Source organism: Herpailurus yagouaroundi, unplaced genomic scaffold (genome assembly GCF_014898765.1).
Source record: "Herpailurus yagouaroundi ecotype Mexico unplaced genomic scaffold, PumYag 203, whole genome shotgun sequence".
Taxonomy (NCBI): Eukaryota; Metazoa; Chordata; class Mammalia; order Carnivora; family Felidae; genus Herpailurus; species Herpailurus yagouaroundi.
In genome coordinates, this window is record NW_024412434.1 from 19,644,445 (window position 1) to 19,667,859 (window position 23,415).

A 23,415-nucleotide genomic window follows, 5' to 3' on the forward strand; every position below is an offset into this window, starting at 1 on the left:
ATATGATAACTCATATACTTAATCTTAGAAGAACACCTGTTAAACTGATAGATAATGCCAAGTTACCTTGTACAGTCTGCTTTACTAACTGCTAATGTGTCCACTTTGCTTCTAATATTGTAGGGGAGTTCCTGTTTTTCTGCATCCTGGCCACCTCTCAGAACCATCCGTCTTTAATATTATGTCATCTTACTGATAGTTGATAGCCTCTTTTAATTCACATTTGTCTCATTCCTCCTGAGCCTGTGCTTTATTGTCTTTTTGTGTGTTTGTTAGCTTTTAGTATTTCCTCTTCTGGGAATTGCCTCTTTCTAGCTTTTGGAATTTTGTGGGGAAGGACTTATTTTCTTTTATTCACAATTTCTAGGAGCTCTATAAATTCTTTGTGTGTTAAACATGTGTTGTAAATATTTTCTCTCAGCCTTTTCTGTCTTTTAATTTTGTTAGTGGCATCTTTTATCATACCCAAGGTTTTCATTCTTAGGAAGATAAATCATTTCATCTTTTCTGTTACGGCTTCTGTTTTGTTTTTTAATTTTTTTCTTGAATCAGTTTTGTATTTCTCCCATCCCAAGATTAAACTAATATTCCCTAGTATTTTCTTCAACTGCTTTTGTAGGCTTTTTTTTTTTTTTTTAATAATGTTTAGCTCTTTTGACTATTTGGATTATTTATTTATGAGTGGTGTGAGAGAGGGATCTGTTTTCTTTTTCCCAAAGAATTGCTTACTGTGCTTGCTAACTTGTCATTTCTCCACAGATGTGAAATACCCACTTGATCAAAGAACAGATTTTTCCATGTGTATGATACGTTTTTTGTACTCCTCTATTCCACTAATCGGTTTGTGAGTTCTCTTGCCAAAACTACATTATTGCATAGTTTTATAATGTTTTTGACATTTGTCAGCAAATGTTTCCTGCTGTTAAACTTTTTCAAAATGATTATAGCCATTTTTATGTTATCCAGTCCAACTGAACTTTTTTTCAGCTTTGTAAGTTTCAGTTTTTAAGAAATTTGTTAGAATTCGATTCAGGTTGTATTAAATTTGTAGATTATTTTGAAGAAGTGACATCTTTACAATAGTAATCTTCCCATTTAGATTGTTATTTTTGTATCTTTAAATGACAGTGTATATTGTTGATCACAGTTCCCAAATCCAAGTACTTTATTCTACCTCAACCATTAAAACTATCTTTTGCTTCTGCAATAGAACACAGTAGAACTAGTCACCTAATATCACTTTTGCCCGCCCCCTTAGTCCTTCCCAGTGGCTGGTGTAGCATTTTACAAGCTAAATCAGATCATGATAGTTTCTCACAACCACTCAGTGACCAGCTTGCCCGTGCACTTAAACTCCTTAATGAAGGCTATCAAATCCTTTTGTGGTCTGGCCCCTCTTGACCTGCCATCTTTCTTTAGCTTGCACTACTGCTTGTATTTTGAGCCGAGCTTCTCTTTGACTTGGTTTGCCTGTGTATCAGTTTTCTGGTGGTCTCTTTTCTGTCTTAAAGGCCTTCTGCTGTATTTGTGTACTGTTATTGAATGTATTGTACATTTATTATATTCATTTGATAATTATTTTAATGTTTTCTTCATTTTATGGAATTGAGGTGGAGTCAGCTCTTATAAATCAGAAACACAGAGCTTGTTTGCTTGTTTTTTTTTTTTAATAGAAATCAATATCCCAGTCTATCCAGGCTATAATTAAATAGTTCACTGAAAGTTGACGAACTCATGATACATAATCACTAAGAGAACCTGAAGATTAAGATCATTTTGAAATTTTAGTATTTTTTAAGTAATAAGAATTGTAATTAAGTGGCTAGGTGATATACAAATTTGAAGTGTCTGGTTTTTCAGAATTTGTGTAAGAAAAGAGCACAAGTGCTTATTTTCTCTAAATTTTTTTACTTGTAAAAATACATGTAATTAGTTGGAGCTAAGTTGCCAGGTAAAATACAGGACTCCCAGTTAAACTAGAATTTCAGACAAAGAGTAAACCATTTTTAGTGTAAGTATGTGACATTCAATATTTGGAATATAGTTTTACCAAAGAAATTGTTTTTTTTTATATGAAATTTAACTTTTAACTGAGCATCTTGTTTCTTGTTTTTTTGGGGTTTTTTGGGGTTTTTTTGCTAAATTTGGCAACGCTAGCTACGTGTGAACCTTGTAGCAACCTGACTTCTTAGGAATAAAACAAACAGTAACTGGGTTTGAAAAGCTCTTCACTTTCAAAAATAGATTTCACAAAGTTCATAGCTCAAATTGTGTATATGTGTGCAATTTATGTCTCAGTAGATAGCCAAGTCTTTCTCAGTATTTTATCACCTTTTAGTTTAGCTGTTCTAACATCCTTGGAAATAAATCATTTTTAATTTTTCTCACTGCAAACTTTTTTCTTTACTTAAGCACTCTGCATAACTTGATCCAAGCTTATTTTTCAACTGTCATGAACCTGTGCTTGAACAAAATTATGCTACTTGTTTTTTATTTCTCTGTTCATACTATGCCTTTTGCCAAAGACTTATGTCCCTTCCACATGTGCCTGTCTAGTCCTTCACTGCCTACCTCAAGTGCTGTTGTCCCTCAAGGGGGAGCTCCCTGAGCCTCACAGTCCAGAGTGATTTGTCCTGGCCTCTGAGCATTTCGTTTTCATGGCACTTCACGCATTCTACTCTGTCACCTACTGTTTTGAGGGAGGGGGAGAGGATTTTTTTTAATTGTAGTAAGAACATTCAGCATGAGATCTACCTTCATAATGAATTTTTAACTTAAGATACCGTTTTAACTGTAAGTGTGAAGTTGCACAGCAGATATCTAGAACCTTCTCATCTTACATGGCTGCAACTTTATCTGGTGGGTAGCAACTCCCCATTCCCTCCTCCTCCCAGCTCCTAGCAACCGTCATTCCACCCTGCCTCTATGAATCTGATGATTTTATTTTTTTTCAATATATGAAGTTTATTGTCAAATTGGTCTCCATACAACACCCAGTGCTCATCCCAAAAGGTGCCCTCCTCAATACCTATCACCCTCCCTCCCCTCCCTCCCACCTCCCATCAACCCTCAGTTTGTTCTCAGTTTTTAACAGTCTCTTATGCTTGACTCTGATGATTTTAGATAGCCATCTAAGTGGAATCATGCAGCATTTCTCCTTCTGTGACTTGTGTATTTCACCGAGCATAGTGTCCTCAAGGGTCGTTCCTGTTGCCACATATGATAGGATTTCCTTCTTTTTTAAGCCTGAGTCATACTCCATTCCATGTATGTACCACAGTATGTTGCTCCATTCATTAGTTGCTGGACTTTGAAGTTGTTTGAACATGTTGGTTGTTGTGAATAGTGCTGCAGTGAGTGAGGGAGCACAGATATCTCTTTGAGATTTTCGAAAGATTATCTCAAAAGATTTTCATTTCTTTTGGATTGAACACCCAGAAGTAGAATTGCTCTATCACATGGTAGTTGTACTTTTAATTTTTTGAGGAACTTCCACACTCTTTTCCATAGCTGCTATACCATTTTACATTGCCACCAGAAGTGTACAAGGGTTCCAATTTCTATATATCCTCACCAACAGCTTTTGATTTGCTTGTTTTTGATAATGGCCATGCTGACAGGTGTGAGGTTAACTCTTTGTAGTTTTGATTTGCATCTCTCTGATGATTAGTGATGTTGAGCATCTTTTCATGTTAGCCATTTTTATGTATCCTTTGGAGAAATGTCTATTCATGTTCTCTGCCCAATTTTTAATTGGGTGATTTGGATTTTTCCAACTGAGTTGTAGGAGTTCCCTATATATTTTGGTTATTAATCCCTTACCTTTACATGGTTTGCAAAGAAGGTCTTGTCTTCATCTCTGTATTCCTGCTGGTAGCTTTGTATTCCTGCACTATGCAGCATTGTTTCTTAAACTCAAGGTATGTTTCTTAAACAAGTGCAGTGCAGTCATCTGGTTTCCAAGTCAGCATCAAATTTAAAAGGCCCAAACAGGACTTTTGTAGATGGGCTGATGGTGGTGAGAAGTGACACTTGAAGTGGAAGAGAAAAGGGTAGAATGGCAAACCAAGGAATATAAAACTCTGTGTGTGTGGGGGGGGGGGGGGGGGTCTCACTGACTGAAGCAGATGGGGTTGATAAGGACTCTGATCATGATTAATCTGAAATACAAAGCTAAGAAAACAAAGTTAGAAAATTCTCAAATATAATGACACAATTATTAGGATTTTCTGCAAATGTAAATTGACTTCTTTGAGACTTACTGAGACAAGTCTTATATAAGTAAACTCTGTAAGTTGTAATATGTGAGGTGAGTATATCCTCACTATATTTACAACTTTGTACACTAATAAATATTCTTAAGGATGCACATTAGCTACTACAGATAAAAAATTTAAATATTTAGTCTAAGGAAATAGGAGTAGTTTTTAAATATTATCATCCAAACTGCATGCCTAAACTTGTGATTACTGACCTAATCTGAATAATTCATTCCCCAACAATTACGAACAGCTGGTTCGCCATAGCTAGTAGCATTAAGTTGCAAATATATTCTTTGAGACATTTGTTTAAAATTATAAGGAAATCGATGATGCAATATCTAATCATAACACTAGGTGGTGATATCTGATTTTTAGAAATTAAAGTGTGAAAATGTTTCTCAACATACATATTCTTCTTTGAACTTGAAAATAAATCTAAGAAGGAAGAGGAAGGGAAAATTTGTAAGACCGTAGAGTACCATTTCTGCTTATTTGGGTCACTCACCCCCACTCCCTTTTTTTCCTTTGAATGCTATAACTCAGTGATTCAGGTGTTTTTTGTTTTCATGCTCTTTCTACTGTTAAAAATGATTGAAGATCCCAAAGAGCTTTTTCTTGTATGGGTTATAACCAAATAATGATCAATATTTTTCTTAGAAATTAAGACTTAGAAATTTAAAAGATGTATTAATTCATTTTAAAATGACAATAATACATCCTTTACTTCTCAGTATAAATGTTTTCCAAAATAAGAAGAAAATCAGTAAGAAGAGTGACATTGTTTTAAAGTTTGCAAGTTCCTTCAATGTTGAGGTTATTAGTAGACATTCTCATATCTGTTTATAGATCTAGTCTGTTGAGATATGACATGTCATTTGGCCTCTGGAAAACTTCACTTTATACTCATGAAAGTTTAAGAGCAAAAAAAAAAAAAAACAAAAAAACAGGCAATTAATGTCCTTTTATGAAAATCATATAGTCTCTAAAGGGTCTTGTGGATCCCTAGGAATCATAAATGACAATTTGGGAACTATTGCTATACCCTCCTGGTACCTGTAAGAAACTAGTGAAAAATATAATTATATGTATATTCTCTTAATTTTGAATTTCCAAATCCAAAAGTTTCAACAACCAGTTCTTGGCTTACACTGTCTGAATGTTGTACTTAAGGATACATGGTATGACTAAGAATTGATATTATTACATTAATTAATAAGAAAAACACTATATCTTAACAGAAAAGTGGATAAAACATGACCAGATGGTGAAAAGGAAGCAAAGCTGTGTGTGTGTGTGTGTGTGTGTGTGTGTGTGTGTGTGTGTGTAGTATTTACAGTGGACATAATTTTGAACCAGAAAAAATGCTTTGTAGAAACATTTATGGATCCAAATACTATTATAGTTCCACTTAATGTACCTTAACTGAAAGCTATAGTCTGTAAAAGATAAGATCATCACCACAGTTACATCTTTGTTGTGAAATAATCACTTGTCTTCATTTTCTGAGCTTTGTCAGTTCTTTCTTAACCACATCCATGACATCACCTCTCATCTCTATGCTGATGATGCCCAAAGCTCTGTATCATCCCCTGACCCCTCTTCCTTGTGTTCCTGAGCCTTAGTTGTGTATCCGTCTGTAGCTAGAAGTCCTGAGGTTTCCTCCCTTCCAGCTTGTCTAAAACCAAACTCATGTTCTCTCTTGATACCACTTTCAGAACCTGCTTTTTCTTAACTCTATCAGTTAGTCACCATTTGTCAGGTTCCCCAGGCTAGAAACCTTGAAGGAAGGTTTGGCATATTCTTCACCCCTTAAATACATAGATTTTCTTTATTGTTGATAATTCTTTCTTGTTTCCTCTGCCTTGAATTTTCTTCGTATCATCTTCTTGGCCTGGAAAAAATTCCTACATATGCTTCGAGGTTCAACTCACATGCTGTCAGTTCTGTACACCTTCCGTAATACAATAAACAGATGTTCTTTTATCACTTTTAAGATGCATTGTGTATGTGTGTGTGTGTAAACAGTGAAGACACAAGTTTTTTCTTCTATCTCTTTTGATAAATTTAGCCTTTGTAAGGCAGATAACTTGTTCTATTTGTCTTTATTTCTGGAGTCTTAAGCACACTGTGTTTATTTATAGGAGTCAGGAATGGAATCAAATTCCCATGTTTTAAGTATTCTACAAGTAGGTTCACTGATAATGATAAATTTTATGGATTAAGATTAGCATATTCATTTGTTTTTCTAAGTCAAAACAATGGATATTATTGAGTATCTCTTTTTTCTTTTTGTCCGTAACTCCTTGGTTTTCAGAGAGAAAAATGTCCTCATTTTAAACATTAACATTGAAAATAAAGTTCATAAAGACATTTAATGTACATCTGAAGTATCACATCACCCACACAAACATGATCTAATGGCATTTGATAATAGTAATACGATGATTTGATGGAACTCTTAACAGTAAATATGTGCTAGGTTTTAAAGTATAGTTTGGGGAATAAAAGTTTTGATGTAAAATATGTATATAGGGTACATCTATATTTACATATAGGTACTTTTCAGATTTATATATGCTAATGCAGTGCTAACTTCTTTTTTGTAGAACTTCTTGGTATACATGAACAAGCAGCAGTGGGATTCTTAACATTAATGGAAGCTTTAAGATACTGTAAGGTAAGTTGATTCTGAAGGTGTTTTCAATGCTTTTTATTCACATGTCCAATGTCGTGGATGGTATTTTCTCCTAGATGACATTTAACTTGCTAGTACATACTCTCCACTTCTTTCCTGATCTCCTTTCCTAAACTGACAGGCATATGAAGGATAGAGTTAAGCTGGCTGATGATGCCGAGTTTCCTGTTTTCAAGGACAGAGGGCGGAACCCAGTAAAAAAAAAAAACAATGTATAAAAATAAATCTATTATTGCGTATACATTTATTTTTTGGTAAACCAAGGGAAAAGGATGTATTGTTGCTTCCTCATAATGGTACGCTTTGCTGAAACAACTGGCAATACTTAGGAGGCAAAGAAAAAGAATTTGCTAGATGCCTGAAGTTTTAAGTTTTGTCTATTCCATCTGAAAAATGATTTCACACTTAAAAACAAAATTCCAAGCATTTCATAGCATTAAATTCTTTAGCACATGGGCTAAGGTTAGGAACTGCCATGAACTTCTCATTTATTGATCAATATTTCATGGCTTTTCTGCATACTCTAAAATAACTATTGGATGTTCTGAAATAACTATTGGATAGTTTTAAATGGGGTTCAAATCATTAATGATTTGCACTTAATGAGGTGTCCTGGTTTTGGAAAGGGAGAAGTGGATCTCATTTTCTTTTCCATTTTAGAATTGTGGTTCCATAGCAGTAGCTCTGGTGATAGTGATTTAGGAAGATGACAGTGTCTTGCCCTCTTGCCTTCTTACTTTCTTTTAAGCAGAAGCGTTCCTCTTTCATGACAACACTTGGAAAGGAATGGTGTGGTATGATAATGAATTAGGTTCCATCCTGCCCGGATCTCTTAGTAGACATCATATTGTTACACAGTAGCAGCTGCTTTATTATTTTCGGTGACTTTAACTTACAAGCTAAAGCTATTCTGAAGTAGCCTGGCAACCAGAGCATCAAGCTGCATCCCGTTCTCCCAGGAAACACACACAAACATTCATAGATCCTAAAAAGTGTGTGTGTGCTGGCAAGTGTGCACATGGGTACACACACAAAAATGGTAACTGTATGGAGGTGATGAATATGTTAATTAGCTGTGATCTTTTCACAGCGTATGCATATATAAAAACATCAAGTTGCACGCTTTTAATGTGTACCATTTTCACACGTCAAAGACACTTCAGTAAAGCCTTTTTTTTTTAAAGCATGTGTGTGGGTTTTGCAGGAGGATAGGGTGTGGAGATGATATACTGCGAAATTGTCACCACGTGGCCTGTAACGCCCTGATCCAGATCCCGTCTGTCCCCGTGGAGGCGTACTGCCCTCTCCACGCCCTGAACCAGATCCTGTCTGGCCCTCTGGAGGCGCACTGCCCTCTCTGTTGCTGTGCACTCGTCCTGGTTTCCTGCCAGTTTCTGAACACACCCAAGCCCTTTCCTGCCTAATAGGACTTCGTGCTTGCCATCGTTTCTGCCAGGAATTCTCCAGATCTTGAGTGGATGGCTCCCTGTCCCTTGCAGGTCCTACTTAAAATGTTGCCTCCAAGACCCTTTCTTCGGCCATTGCCTCAGTGACCCTTTTTCGTAATAGCATAGGAATAATCTCTCTATAATCTTGTCTGTTAACTTATTTATTTTTTTTATCTTGAATTTGCTTTTCTCTGTTCATCACCAGTGGACTATAGACCCTTTGAAGCCAGTGATGTTGTATTTCTGGGTACATACTTGGTGGTCAGTAAACATTTGTTGAATAAGTGAATTACCAATTTCAGAATTGTAAGCTTTTCTAAATCATGCTTTTTGCTTTTCTTTAGCTGTCAGGAAGAGCAGGTAGAGCAATGCCCATTTTCCTCCTATGATCTTAGTGGGAAATCAGTAATGGCTATGTGTTCTCCTAATGCATATTGCTCTAGTGTTCTAGCAGTAAGTTTTTTTGTTTGTTTTTTGTTTGTTTTCAAGAGAGAGCAAGAGGTAGGGGAAAATGCATGCGAGCCAGGTGGGGGTAGAGACAGAGGGAGAGAATGAATCTTAAGCAGACTCCGTGCTCAGTGCAGAGCCCAACATGGGGCTCAGTCCCACAACCCCGAGATCGTGATCTGAGCTAAAATCAAGAGTCAGACACCTACCCATATGAGCCGACCAGGCACCCCTAAAGATTATTATAATGGCAGGACACAACACAATGGTACTCAGATAGGTGAAAGGCAGAACTTTCTGTTACTTACACCTCCAAACAAGAGAGGGCTCCCAGACAGCGCCACAGACGGGATGACACCTGGGGACAGGGCAACAGCAAGGTGCCACTACAGAGGGCAGCCTGTGTATGGGCGTTGGGATGGAGTTGGCTAGGTTTCATAGGCTCCCTAGGGGTTGGATAGTTTCATTCAGCTCTGAGGCTGAGGGCTGTCTCTGCTTGTCTGACAGCTGGCTCCAGGGCACTTAGGGCCGTACGAAGTGGCCTGGAGTGTGGGAGACCTGTAAGAGAAGCGGTCCGGATGGTGTGACAAAGTTTTTTGAAGAACTAAATTACACTGTGGTGTACATAATTGTAAATGGCCTTCTGAAAACCTGTATACGTTTACTTTTTACCAAACATTTAGAGAAATGGCATTAAGGAAATCATTGTGTTTGTATTAGTTTTGCGCATCTGAACATTTCCCTGTGCTTTACCATCATAGCAAATTGCTCTTTAGAAATTAACATTTTCATGTCATTTTGATCATATGTGTTCATTAACACAGATGAAACCGTGTCGGTACATATGCACACAGTGCAGAGGGTGACTGTGCTTTGGTCTGTGCCCCCCCCCTTTTTTTAAATAAACTCAAATACCATAAAACTCACCATTTCAAAGCGTGCAGTTCAGAAGGTCGTGCACCCATCACCATTTACTGAATTTCAGAATGTTTTTCTTCTTCTGACAAGATCTTCTAACCCCGCTAGCGGTCGCTTCCCCAATCCTCCCCAGCCCCTGGCAGCTCTATTTCTCTGTGGTTTTGCCTGTTCTGGACATTTCATCTCAATGGAATCCTACAATAGGTGGCCTTTAGTGTCTGGCTTCTTTGACTTGGCACAATGTTTTCAGTGCTGATTCTTGTTTTACCTACTAGCACTTTGTTCCTTTTTATGACCAAATATTCTATTGTATTTATATATCAATTGTGTTTATCTGTTCATCAGCTGGTGGGCGTTTGGGTTGTTCCTGCTTTTGTGCTACTATGAATAACTCTGCTAAGAACATTCCGTATAAGTTTTTTGTGAACGTGTTTTTGTCTCTCTTGGATGTGTACCCAGGAATGAAATTGCTTGTCGTACAGTAATTATATGCTTGTTGAGGAACTGTCAGACTCTTTTTCCAAAGTGGCTGCACTATTTATGCACTCTTTACTTATTTATATTATTATGAAACACTTAATGAGTTCATTTGTTTACCTTTTGATTCTACTGTATATAATCCTCACTTTTTTACTTCTACCTTATTTAAATACACACACACACACACACACTCAGTTTCTAAAATAGAAATTAAATAATGTCTATACTTTTCACCCCAAGAGGTAGCGTGATGTAAGGGAAAGCTACCATATTAGGAGTCAGAAATCCTGAGTTTTAATTCCAGCTCTGTTAACTGTTTGAATTCAGACGAGGCATGGATCCTGGATACTTCCTGTTTCCTGATGTAAAATTGAAGGACTTGCACTGAGCACCTCTAAAATCCCGTCTACTCTGAACCTGTGATTAGAGCTTCTCCTTTGTTTGTCCTTTGCCCTTATTCTCTTTTACCCCCAAATCATCACCCTTCCTGTTCTCCTGGTTCACCATTGCCATCAGCACATCCAGTCCACCCTGCCCATCATAGGACAGACATACCGGTGTTTCTATCCGTGAATACAAAAGAGTCCCTCTCCCCTACTTCCCCATGATGAACATAAATGCCAAAGGACCGTAGTGGTGGTTGAAAGCAGGGCACCCTGTTGACTGATGAGGGAAGAATTGCCCTGACTGCTGCAAGTAGCTGCTCGGAATGTCCCCCATTCCGGGGAGTCTGTGTGAGAAAAGAAAATTCAGCAAATTTGAATGGTAAGGTTGTTTTTAAGTTGTAGTCTCTGTCCTCATAGGGGTATAGAATTGATCGACGTGAACATGACGCGATTTCCCAAGTCTGTTTTTTGTTGAATTTTAAACTTTCTCCATCACCCACAGAAATGATACTCTCAAATTTCAGATACTATGGTTTTTATAGATTAAATATATAATCTAGAAGGTAGGCTATAACTTTTTGTACATCTTAAGGAGACTTCATATTTTAAAACTTTGAACTTCCAACCATGAAGAGTGACAGGGGTCTTTCATATTCTTAAATATTTTGGAGTATATATTTTGCTTTAGAGGGATTATTATATTGCCCTACGTTCTTTGAAGACAAGATGTTCTTAAGGATCTTCCCCTTTATTTATTCATAAATATATTTGTTAATTTACAGTTGTTCCCCTGATAAAGTAATTATCAAGTTTATAGTTGTAGGGTTTGACAATCAAGCTGATATTCTTAAAGTGGTCATTCTGTCTAGCAACTTTAGTAAAACCTGAGAATGATTCTTAGTGCTAAACTATTTTTTTTTTTTACCTGTGTTAAAAGTGTATTATTGTTATCCTGATGGTAAAGATGCAATATAAACTTAGCCCTGACAGTATTTATAACATTGATTTTTTTACACTCAGCATTTGACCTTCATGGGTAAGGCATTCTGGCACAGCACATTTTTCCATTTGCTTCAAATATTCACAGGCAAATATTCAACAGGCACTGTCAGATTTTCATTTGTTTGTTTATTTTGCTACATTTGTTCTAGGTTGGTTCTTACTTGAAATCTCCAAAATTCCCTATTTGGATTGTTGGCAGTGAAACTCACCTCACCGTATTTTTTGCCAAGGTATGCTTATAGCAGGATTTTTTTTTTTTTTTTTTTTTAAGTATGACATCAGGCAAACAAGTAATATAAGTCCATATTTAGTTTGGATCTTTGTGCAAACTTCAGTGTATTCCCACTAACAGGGGGATTATTCCAAAATCTAAAAAAATGATACTGAAGAAAATATTGTTACACTGCTCTAGTTTTGCAATTATTTCAGTAAAATCTGTCATGATTTAATTATAATTTCTTTACCTTTTGTGACTTGAGAGCTTTGGCTTTTGAGATTTTCCAGAAATCACTCTGTTATGGTGAAAATAACTGAATTTAAAAGTTTTAGGTTGCTCTTTTGTAAAGAGGATAAGAATCTAATTTACGTAATATAAAATAATTTTAGTTACAACATCTAGGAAAACATTATTAAATACATGAATAGTTCAGTGGTATAGAAATTCTCTTTTAAGATGTAATATTTCCTATAATTTTAATGTATATGGGGTTACAATATTGAAATAGATTAAATGTATTTGAATATGTTTATTTTAAAATTCTTAAACCTGTTTCTAAATCTCAGCCTTTAACTATAGTATTTCTATGGCCACAGTGGAGTGGTTAAGAGCTTTGGAGCCTCTTTTTCCCATGTCTTTACAATAGTGATTTCTGATAATACCTAACTCTTAGAATAGTCATCAGGCTTAAATATAAGATATTTAGCAGCACCTAGAGCAAGTTAGGTGCCCAGGAAATACTGGCGGTTGCCATCATCACTGCCATTTTCATTATTCTGTATTCCTTAAACATGGGGGTGCCTAGATGCAGTTGCTGATGTTGGAAAGGGAGAAAATATATAATTGTGTATTTTGAGGTTTCTTATTTCTAGTGGACTTTCCTGATTACCCCCATATACTTTTTTAGGTTGTAGTTGTTAGTGTAATTTTATTTGTGTCTGAAAGAAGACGAATTGTATAAATTGTACCAAAAACTTAGTTTTGTGGATTCTATTTCCTCATTTATTACTGTATTACTTTTTTTTTAAAGTTTTTTTATGTTTATTTACTTTTGAGAGAGAGAGAGAGCACAAACGAGGCAGGGAGGGGTAGTGCAGAGAGAGAGGGAGACACAGAATCCAAAGCAGGCTCCAGGCTCTGAGCTATCAGCACAGAGCCCTGTGCGGGGCTTGAACTCATGAACTGCAAGATCGTGACTTGAGCCGAAGTTGGACGCTCAACCAACTGAGCCACCCAGGCGCCCCTTATTACAGTATTACTTTTAATGTGCTGCCAAAATCTAGATAATGGATTTAGAGCAAGATCCATACTTAACTTTTCTTAAACAGAAAAAGCTATGAAATACAACTAAAAGTACAGGCTTTTATAGAACTACAGTACTAAGAGTACTGACAGGTTACATTGAGTCTGAGAGCTTTTTCTGTTTATTTCCCTCCTAAAGTAGAGAAGAAGTTACAAGCACAGTGTAAATGACAGAAACTGAACAACTTTTAATTCCAGAGGGAGGATTTCACCATTTGACTAATTTTTGTGTAAAGTGTTCTGAATTTCCAGAATAGAAAATCAGTTCCAATTTACTTGCAAAAATGTACTTTCAAGCCAGTTATTATTTTTATTTCCAGCTCTGTTTTTTAGCATAGGAAAAGTAATAAATCCTATGAAACAGTAAAAGTTTCAGATATAAAAGATAATGAGATGAAAATATTCTAAATCTTAAATTTTATGTTTGATATTCAAGAAGTGATTTTTGTTGTCAACAGAAGAGATTTTACAGGAGGTAAAATAGAAGGAATAATGTCAACCGAGCTACATAAATATGCAGGCATTTTGTATTTAAGCATCTAAATGTTAGGTCTGTTGAGAAGAGTCCTGAAAGTGAATGATACCTACATTTCTATGAAACATACACTTCTTACCCATCTGCTTGGTATTTTCTATCATCCCATAGCGTTTGGTTCATTGTGCAATTGCTCGTATCAGGCAGTGCACAGTTCTTGCTTCCCAAGCCTGTTTCTGTGTCTTCCGTGGTCAGCAGTGAGCCCTTGTGGGCAGGGGCTTTCTCAGTCATCTTACTCGTAGGCCTCAGCCACGTGCCACAAAATGTCGAGTTAGAGACTTGAGGATAGAGAGAAACAGAAAGCCCTGCCACATCAGTTGTAGGGCTGGCAAAACAAGCTCCATGTACACCTCCTGAGTCAGACAAGGTGTTTGAATCTGTCTTCATTTATTTGCATCCCCGGAAGCTACTCTCAATCCTGATAGGAGAATGCACACCCGCATGAAGTGATTGGAGAGAATTTTATAGCAAGATTTTAGGTTCTTCAGCTATAATAGGTCTTAAAAATCACCTATATCAAGCACCTCACTTCTCCTTTAGAAGTCTTGAATTTTATACTAATTCTTTTGATACCTACCTTTGTATCTTTGGATCTGATATATAGTCTGGCACATGGTGCAGGGGATTCATTACTTCAGTGAATAAAGCCTTTGCATGAATTTTCCACACTTGTTCCAGTGATATTTATATCTTCTAAAAATACTTTTTCATGACTCATTCTGAAGCTTCTTAAAAGTATGGGTAATTCCTTTTCACTGTGTTTAAGAAAAAATTTTTTTAACATTTATTCATTTCTGAGAGAAAGAGAGCGCAAGCAGGGGAAGAGCAGAGAGAGGGAGATACAGAATAAAAGCAGGCTCCAGGCTCTGAGCTGTCAGTACAGAGCCTGACCTGGGGCTCAAACCCGCGGAACCAGGAGATTATGGCCTAAGCCAGAAGTAGGACGCCTAACCGACTGAGCTACCCAGGCGCCCCTACTTTTCAGTGTATTTTAAAACAACTGAACTTAGGTTGCTTGAACATGTTTTTTTTTAAAAAGAGTTGCAAGAATTTTTCCCTTTGAAATAAAAGCTGGAAGATTACAGAAGTAGGAAATGAGGCCACTAATACTTGATTACACTTATTAGATCCAGTTTAAAAAAAGCAGTTTAAAAAAGCAGCGACTTCAGCTCAGGTCATGATCTCACAGTTCATGGGTTCAAGCCCCACTGACAGCTGTCCGGCTCAGAGCCTGGCGCCTGCTTCGGATTCCATGTCTCCCTCTCTCTCTGCCCCTCCCGCTCTTGTGGTCTGTTTCTGTCTCCCAAAAGTAAACGTTACAAAAAATTTAAAAAATAAAATAAATTTTTAAATACAGTAATATTTATATAGAAATAAATATTTCTATATAGTATTTGCCATATAGAAAATACTGTAAATTCTGTTTTTTATAAGATCTATGATTTGATCATTCTTTCTTAGATATTTCTATATTTGAACAGGTAATTTTGGCTTTGTTTTTGTTACTCAAAAAGTAATTTAGGGTTTGTTATTTATTTTTGAGTTTAGGTTTGTTTTGGGGGGGGTCATTCACTTTATGTTCTATGGCCTATAACAACAGCTTAATGTAAATGTTGGTGTCTTTTTCCGTAAAACTCATAGGATTGTATGGATGTGTATTTCACATGCTGGCTTCTTTGTGCTGATTATGATTAAGTAAAAAAGTGTGTTTTAAGGTCACAATCTTCAAAGTAATCTGTAATTTAGCATTTGAAAATGCCTTTGAAAAGCAGTATAATTCTTGAGGTGACACACCAGAGGTAGTAAGAGTTGCAGCAGTCATCATTCGTGTGTATACTCCTTGGTCAGATATTTACTGGGCATATAGTATGTGCCCAGCGTCGCGCCAGGTGCTGCAAACAGTGGTGAGCAAAAATAGATGTGCTCCTGTTCTTCCAGAGGTGTACATTCTAATGTGGAGGGGGGGGGAGGCGGGCATTAATCAAAGAATCACACTTAATAGAATTATAACAGTTACAACTATGATGAGGGCTGACAAAGCACAGGTATATAAACTGTAAGAATTTATCTTAGTATTGGAAATTAGGAACGTTTCCTTGAAGAACTGATGTGTCTCTCAGATGAGCACTCTGAGGCCTTAGTAAGATTAGACTATGGGAAGAGGAGAAAAGAGCTTTCCCTGGACAGGAGATAGTCGGAGTACAAGACTATGGTGGGAACCAACTGAAGAAGAAGAGCGGGAGCACGGAGAATTTGAGGGGCAAGGGCTAGGATGAGGCTGCAAAAGCAGGTCTTTGACTTAGGAAGACCGTTCAAAGAGTAATGACAACCACTAGACTTGTTAAAAGTAGGTGGTGGGAATAGTTGTGGGGGGGCGGGGTAGGAAGGAAAGAAACAGGATTAAATTTGCATCTTGGAAAGATGACTGTGGCTAATTGGGGAAAAGAGACATAACCTAGGGAGTGGGTAGGGAGGACGTCTGTGGTATTTCCAGTAAGCAGGGAATGTGGTTTGGCCAGGGTCATGACGGTAGACATGGATGGAGGTGCATAAATTTGAGAGAGCCATTCCTGAGTTAAACTGACAGGCTTGGTGACAGATTGGATTGGCTAGATGAAGGGGGGTGGAGAAAGCTAATGAGATGAGTGTTCTTAGTGATTAATCTTAGAGCCTCAGAAAGAGCCCAGCAGCTTTGCATTGTTGAATGCACCCACTCGTGGTTAAAGCAATTTATTTTTTGTTGGGCCAGTTGACCCAGTCAAGAGGGAAGACGGATACTGCAGTTTGCGGTATCTCAGTGAGACGGCCCGGCCAGATAACCCCACAGTGAGGTTTACAAGTCCTGCCCACATGGACAGTGCTTGAAATGATTACATGGAAAACAGAAATCAGAGCAATAGGGAGAAAGGAACTCAAGATAAATTAAAGAAGAAGAAAAAAAAAAAAAAAAAGAATGGAGTTGGTGTAGGACAGTGTAGGGATCAAAAAAAAATTTTCAAAAAACCAAAAACTGTCAAAGAAGTTACTATATCCATGAAACTCTGGAGGCTGTGAGAAAAGAATATTTGAAGGACTAATAAGGAACTGAAAGACAAATTGGAGAAATCTCTCTCCTAGATCGTTGGCAGTAGCTTCCTAACTGATGACTCTGTCGTTGCCCTTCGAGGAGCTGTAGGATCTTCTCAGTTCAGCAACTAAAATGACCCTGTTAAAATGTAAGTTACTTCATGTTACGCTTGTGCTCAAAACCCTACATAGGCTCCCCTGTGCTCAGCGTAAAGGCCAAAGTCCTTAGAATAACTTAGTGGCCCCACCTCACCTCAGCTGATTCCCTGTTGCCCCTCTAATCGCATTTCCTACTGCTCCCCTCCTGTCGTGCTTGGCCTCCTCACCGAGCTTTGCTGTGGCTCCGAAATGCAGCGAGCCCTTTGCACTTGCTGTTGCCTTCGCCTCAGCTGCCTGTGTGAAGGATTCTCTTCTTCCTCCAGGTCGGTATTCACGTGTCGTCTCCTTAGGAAGGCCTGCCCGGGCTCTCTGGCCCTTGCTCTTCCCCCCTTTTCATTGACATTCTGTCTCTCACACCTAGATATAGATCCACTTTAATTGAGGTGAAATTCATACATAATTAACCTTTCTCACGTGAACAATTTAGTGGCTTTCAGTACGTTCAGAGCGTTGTACAACCACTGCCTATAACTAGGTCCAAAACATTTCCATTGCTCCAAGATAAAATGGCGTATCCATTAAGCATGGACTCCCATTCGTTCTCTCCAGAGCCCCAGGAGCCACCCATTTGCTTTCAGTCGCTGAGAATTTACCTATATGGGATATTTCGTGTGGATGGAATCATACATGTGGCCTTCTGTTGGGGATCCTCCCACTGAGTGTAATGTTTTTGAAGTGCAACCTCCTTGTAGCCTGTATCCTCACTGCTTCCATCCCGTGGCTAAATGACACTCTGTTCTCTGCAGACAACAGACTTTGACTCTCGTGGATGATGCTGCAGTGAAGGTTCCTCTACAGGAACTTGTTTGAATCCCTGTTTTCAGTTCTGTTTGGTAAATACCTAGAACCGGAATGACTGGATCATATTGTAATTCTCTGGTTAGCATTTTGGGAAACTGCCTGTTTCCACAGCAGCTACACCATTTTGCATCCCAGCCAGCAGCGTACGAGGTCCCAAGTTCTTGTACGTCTTTGCCAACACGTGTTATTTTCCTCTTTATTATTATTATAACCGTCCTAGTGAGTGTCGAGTAGTCATTGTGACTTTGATTTGCATTTCCCTAATTAGTGACTAATAATGTTGATCTTTTTTTAAATAGACTTTTTGGCTTTTTGTATATATTCTTTGGAGAAATGTCTGTTCAAGTCCTTTGCCTGTTTTTGAATTGGGTTGTTGGTCTTTTCATTGAATTGCAAGAGTTCTTAATATATTCTGGTTTTAGGCACATACTATATATTTTACTTGTTTGTTTTATATATTATCTATCTTTCTCACTAGTAAGCTCTCTGAAGGCAGGAGTTTTGTCTGTTTTATCTCCTGCTGTTTTCCAGTGCCTAGAACAGGGCCAGACACAGTGTTGGTGCTCAGTAAACTTTTGTTAAACAAATGATTGCATGCAGAAAACACTGAAGATCTGTCTCACCAAAAATTGTGATACAGCTGTGTTGGGATTTGAACACGGAGGGAGATGGGGACATAGGAATGCTAAGTTGTCTTTGATCATAAGAATTCAACATATCCGTAAGCTTGTAAATCAAGAAATAACGGTTAGTGTATGCATTAACTATATGGAGACTAAAACAGAAGAACTTGCTTCTGCTCTCCTAGCTGATCAACTTAAATACACACACCTACGCAGATTCTTTCTCCAGATTAGTGAATAAAAACAGCTTTGATGAGTATTTATAAATAAGCATCGTCACATATCCTCTATCATATTTAAAATTTATGTTCATAGTTTGAGGATGAGAGAGAAAATTGTTCCTGTTCAGTGAGATAACTTCGTAACTGTCTGTTTTGGTTTTTCCTTTTGAGATGAATAGCTTACTTTTAGGACTCTTACATATATTTAATTTATTTTAAAAGAGGTGTACAATTTGTCATTATAAATTTGAGTGCCAAACTATTTACTTAATAAAGTTATCCCTTCGTATTTGAGATGTCCAGTGGCCCAGAATTTAACTTTTTTTAAATTTTATCGGAGCCCTTTTCCTGATCCGTGGAGAGAGTCATTCAACATATTTTGTGGGATTGGAAGAGGTTTTTCACAATTCAATTTTATTTAAAAATCAATGGTAAAAATAAATTTAATGATTGACTTTTATGAGCAGGTTGTTAAAACTTCAGATTGATTATAGTTATCTTTTTAATATCATTTAAGTTTTTAAATTTATCTCCCACATTTTATAAGTCATCGTACTCTTCCATTTGACATAGAAAAAGCGACCTTTCTTATCTATGTCTGTGAAACAACAAAAATGATATTGTATTATTTGATGTATCTTAGAGAATGTGGTTGCAAAACATACATGGAAGCAATCCTGTGTAAGTGGGAGTTTTGTACTAAGAGGGAAGAGCACATAGCCTGACTGCAGGGATCTTACAGGAACCTAGTCATCAAGCAGCACGAGTCCCACAGAACCCTGGGAAAACGGGATGTGGGTGAGCTAAATGCAGTAGGTAAAGGGACTTCTTCAAAGAAGGAAACTTAATTTCTGTTAAGTAGGGTGGAGAATTCTCCAAACAAGTCATCTGAGCCATAACAGAATAAAATTTCCTGTACACTGTGAGGAAGCAGGCCTTGTAGGTATGGATAATATGTTAAAAATCATCATACCAGTGTACTTTTTTTTTTTTTTTTTAAATTCTAGTGCCATGGTACTTTTGATAAGCTTAAAACTTGCAAACTTACTGAACAGGTAAAAGAAAAGACTTTGCACATGCTTCAAGAATTTAGAACCTGTATTTAATTTTTTAAAAAAAGAGCTCTTATTATTAAAACAAGGCTATGTACCATTTGTTTTATAATATGTTAAATAGTCTTTTAGGAGTCAATTCTTTTCATTCGAAACATATAATTTAAATGCCCAAATACTACCTGACACAGTCAGTATTTGAGCATCTCTCCTCCCATCTTTTCCTTCTCTCCAACCATCATTTTTCCCTTTGATTCTTTTTCTTTTTTATATTTTGGCTTTAAGATTAAATTTTTGGGATCATTTTCATAATTTCCTCTTGAATTGCAATTATGAAGTTAGTTTTCAAAGCAAATTTGAAAGCAAGGGTTTTACATTTGAAAATACGATACTTTTAATTTTATTAAAATTTTGTGTATAAAATAGACAAAATAAGTTTGTCTCTTTTTATTGTGCATTTCAACCTCGGTGTGGGATGATAGCTGCTGGTTCAATATAAAAATAGCTGGAACCTACCTATAACATCTAGTTTCATCTTTGGAAGATCAGTGACTAATTTCCTTGGTAATCCATTTCATACTTTCTTTTGAAGTTGGAGAGATGAGTTTTACATCCCTTTCTGTCCTCTTTTGTGGTTATAAAAAGGTCTCTTTGTATGTGCAGAGTATCACCTTTGAGCTTTCCTGTGATAAAGCAGTTTTCCTTTTAGTAAGAACACATGAAAACACATTACTGTTTCAGCTCAGAATATATAAAGAAACTGAATTTAATGCGAAGGAGAAACAAAACATGTAACTGTTCCTCCATGAGCTGACTGCTCTTACTGTAGTATCTGTTACTGGGAGACTGTTTAGAATTCTTTTTATAGAGTTAGCTCCTTTTGTGTGTTTGTTCTTTGGTGTAACATTAGGACAACTACTACAGTTGAGTGTTAGATTTCTTGTTTTAGGTATTGAAAAATTGGACAGCTCTACTTCACCAATAATACATTTCTCTACATGTAAAAAAACATAATTTTAAGGGAAAATAGTAAAACAACGCTTTATAGACTCTGTTATAAAGAAATTCACCTCTGTGTATCTTTCATTGTTGAGTCAAAGTCCTGGAACTTGGAATGCAGTTAATTCACAGTTGGGCATTCTGTAACACATAAAATGTTATAGTTGGGGTTTTGTTATATATATTAAAGCAGTTTCGTCATCCCATCCATGTATCCGTTTTTGGTTTTTTTGCTTTTTTTGCTTTTTAAGATTTTTAAGTAATCTCCACCCAGTGTGGGACTGAAACTCAAAAAAAAAAAAACAAAAACAAAAAAACAAAAACCAGAGATCAAGTCACATGCCAGCGAGGCACCCCACCCTATCCATTTATCTTAAGTAACTTTGTGAATTTGTGCTTAGGTTTCAATGCCCTGCCTTCTCTACTGCAGAAAGAAAATGGATTTAAGACCTACTTATTTTTATAGTTAAGGTCATAACTTGTCATGTGACTTTTAACAACTATCTTCAAACATAAGAATAGCATCTGTTATTTCAACAACTTGGAAAGTTTGGGTAGAAGTCTACATGAATTAACAATCTTTAGTTATGTGAATTATTGAAAAACTATTTATCTTTAACCACAAACTGTTTCCTGGCTGCTTAACAAACACGCTTTGGAGCTAGCCCTCATCAGCTAATCTGTAGGGTTAGGCCAGCGATTGTGCCATCATGATAAAGCTTCTGTTTTGTACCTGATTTTTTTCAGAACTCTTTGAAAATGCATCATAAATATTTTTACCTCCTAAAAGTGACCATTAAATTGCTCTTACGTTCTCTTTCCTACTACTCTGAATGCCCTTATGCAGCTGTTCCTGTGTCTGGTTTTTATAATTTTTAGCAATTTCCTTTTTATCTCAGTCATGTCAACTTGCTGACTGAGAGCAGTCCCTCTTTCCCTTTCAATTAGTTTCTAATAATTTTTTTTATTACAGTAGAACCCAAATAGTTGTCCAAATAAGATAAAATATCATTGATAGAAAGGCCTAAAGGAGTTTGGTCATCAGTTAAGTCTATGTTTTGTTTTGTTTTTTTAATTTTTTTTAATGTTTATTTTTGAGAGAGAGAGAGAGAGACAGAGCGCGAGCAGCAGGGGACAGGGGGATAGAGAGGGAGGGAGACACAGAATCCAAAGCAGGCTCCAGGCTCCGAGCTGTCAGCACAGAGCCCGATGCAGGGCTCACACTCACGAACCGGGAGATCATGACCTGAGCCGAAGTCAGACACTCAACCAACTGAGCCACCCATGCGCCCCAAAGTCTACGGGTTTTAATTAGAATCAGCATTGATACACCTCTAGGTGTTTATTTATAATTGATGAAAATAATTATAATAAACAGACTTGATAGAATGGAGCAAAAGGTCTTATATCATGTATTTATGTATGATGGTGTTAACAAGTTTATGATTTTGTTTATGTTTCTTTTATTTATGTTACCCTCTGCCTAGAATGTGATTAAAATCCTGCTCATTATTCATGGTCCAGGCTTGAAATCTTCAGTGTTGGGACTCCTGTTTCTCTTTCTCCCTTGTTGCTCCTGTAATTTCTTCCAGCTTTCTACCTTCTTGTGATCACTGATACTACCTGAGATTTATCTGTTTTCCCACAGGACCCAATATAGCTACATTACCTATATTGCACTAAGTACTGTTGAAATACAAAGATTAATAAAGAACGCATTGTAGTAGTTTTCTCTTTACATTTACTGAGCATTGCCTGTGCCAGGTATTACGCTAACCATCTTACATGCATTCGTGTAATCCTCAGTTCACCCCTGTGAGGTAAGTACCATTTTTCGTCAACATTTTATAGTCTGGGGCCAGTGAAAAATAACAACTCCAAAGTTAAATGCTAGTGAGCACCAAAGCCAGGATTCAAACTCAAATCTTCTGACTCCTTAGCTTTCAACGACTTCTGTCCCTTAGGTACACAAAAAGCAAATAATTATACAAGAGTGGAATAGAGACTGGAAGAGGGGAGAGGTACAGAGGCTATGATACATGAATTAAAGGACATAAGTTTTTGACTTAATATGAAATGAGGGCTGTGTTCTAGGTTTGGAGAAAAGATTAAGCAGAAACACAAGAGATGAGGGAGGTGACGACAGTCCATGCTATTTTGGGGAATAGTAATGGGTTCAGGGTGGCCGAACCAGACTAGTTGCGCTGGAAGATTAAGAAGGAAGTAAAGGCTGGGATCAGATACAGGACCGGCTGGAATAATCATTTATTTCCACACCATCTTTGGTATACTATGTTTGCATGCTTATCTTGATATGAAAGGCTTAACCTGAATACCCAAGGCATGAATGTAAGGCATGTTCATGGAAGTAGAACAACTTTCATAATGAAGATTAAGAACGTTTCTCTAAAGTTGTGATAAAACTGAAGAATATTAGAACTTTGAGTACTGTGACCCCTTTATACGGTTCATATTATCAAAATTGTTAGTGGGTAGACACGAAGGGAAAGACGAGAGGAAAAGGTAGCCACCTATGAATAGGAAAAGCAAATACACGTGGGGCACGAGCAAAGTGAAACCCTGGGCAGAATATTAGGTTTTAATTCCTCATGCCAGCTCTCTGAAGCAAAGACCCTGCAATTTAAGTGATTTTTTCAGTATTCGAGAAGGAGTGCAGTCTACCCCAGGTAGGAGGGATGTCTGCCACTGGAATTGTTCAAATTTGCCTGCATGTGTTGGTGATAAAAAGCATTACGACGGCGTCCGTTTTGTTACATTTAAGTCCTCTCCAGACCGTGCTCT

General features: G+C 37.1%; 1 protein-coding gene across 4 annotated transcripts in view; it reads left to right on the top strand.

Annotated features, from left to right (window-relative positions):
• Positions 1-23,415, top strand: part of MINDY3 (MINDY lysine 48 deubiquitinase 3) — a 96,641-nt gene that overhangs the window by 33,045 nt on the left and 40,181 nt on the right. For 3 of the 4 annotated variants that reach the window (XM_040451328.1, XM_040451325.1, XM_040451327.1), the window contains 2 exons: positions 6,869-6,939; positions 11,788-11,868. In XM_040451328.1, coding sequence (XP_040307262.1) covers positions 6,869-6,939; positions 11,788-11,868 — 152 coding nt within the window. The remainder of the gene's footprint in view (positions 1-6,868; positions 6,940-11,787; positions 11,869-23,415) is intronic. The other variant, XM_040451326.1, reaches the window with a different exon arrangement.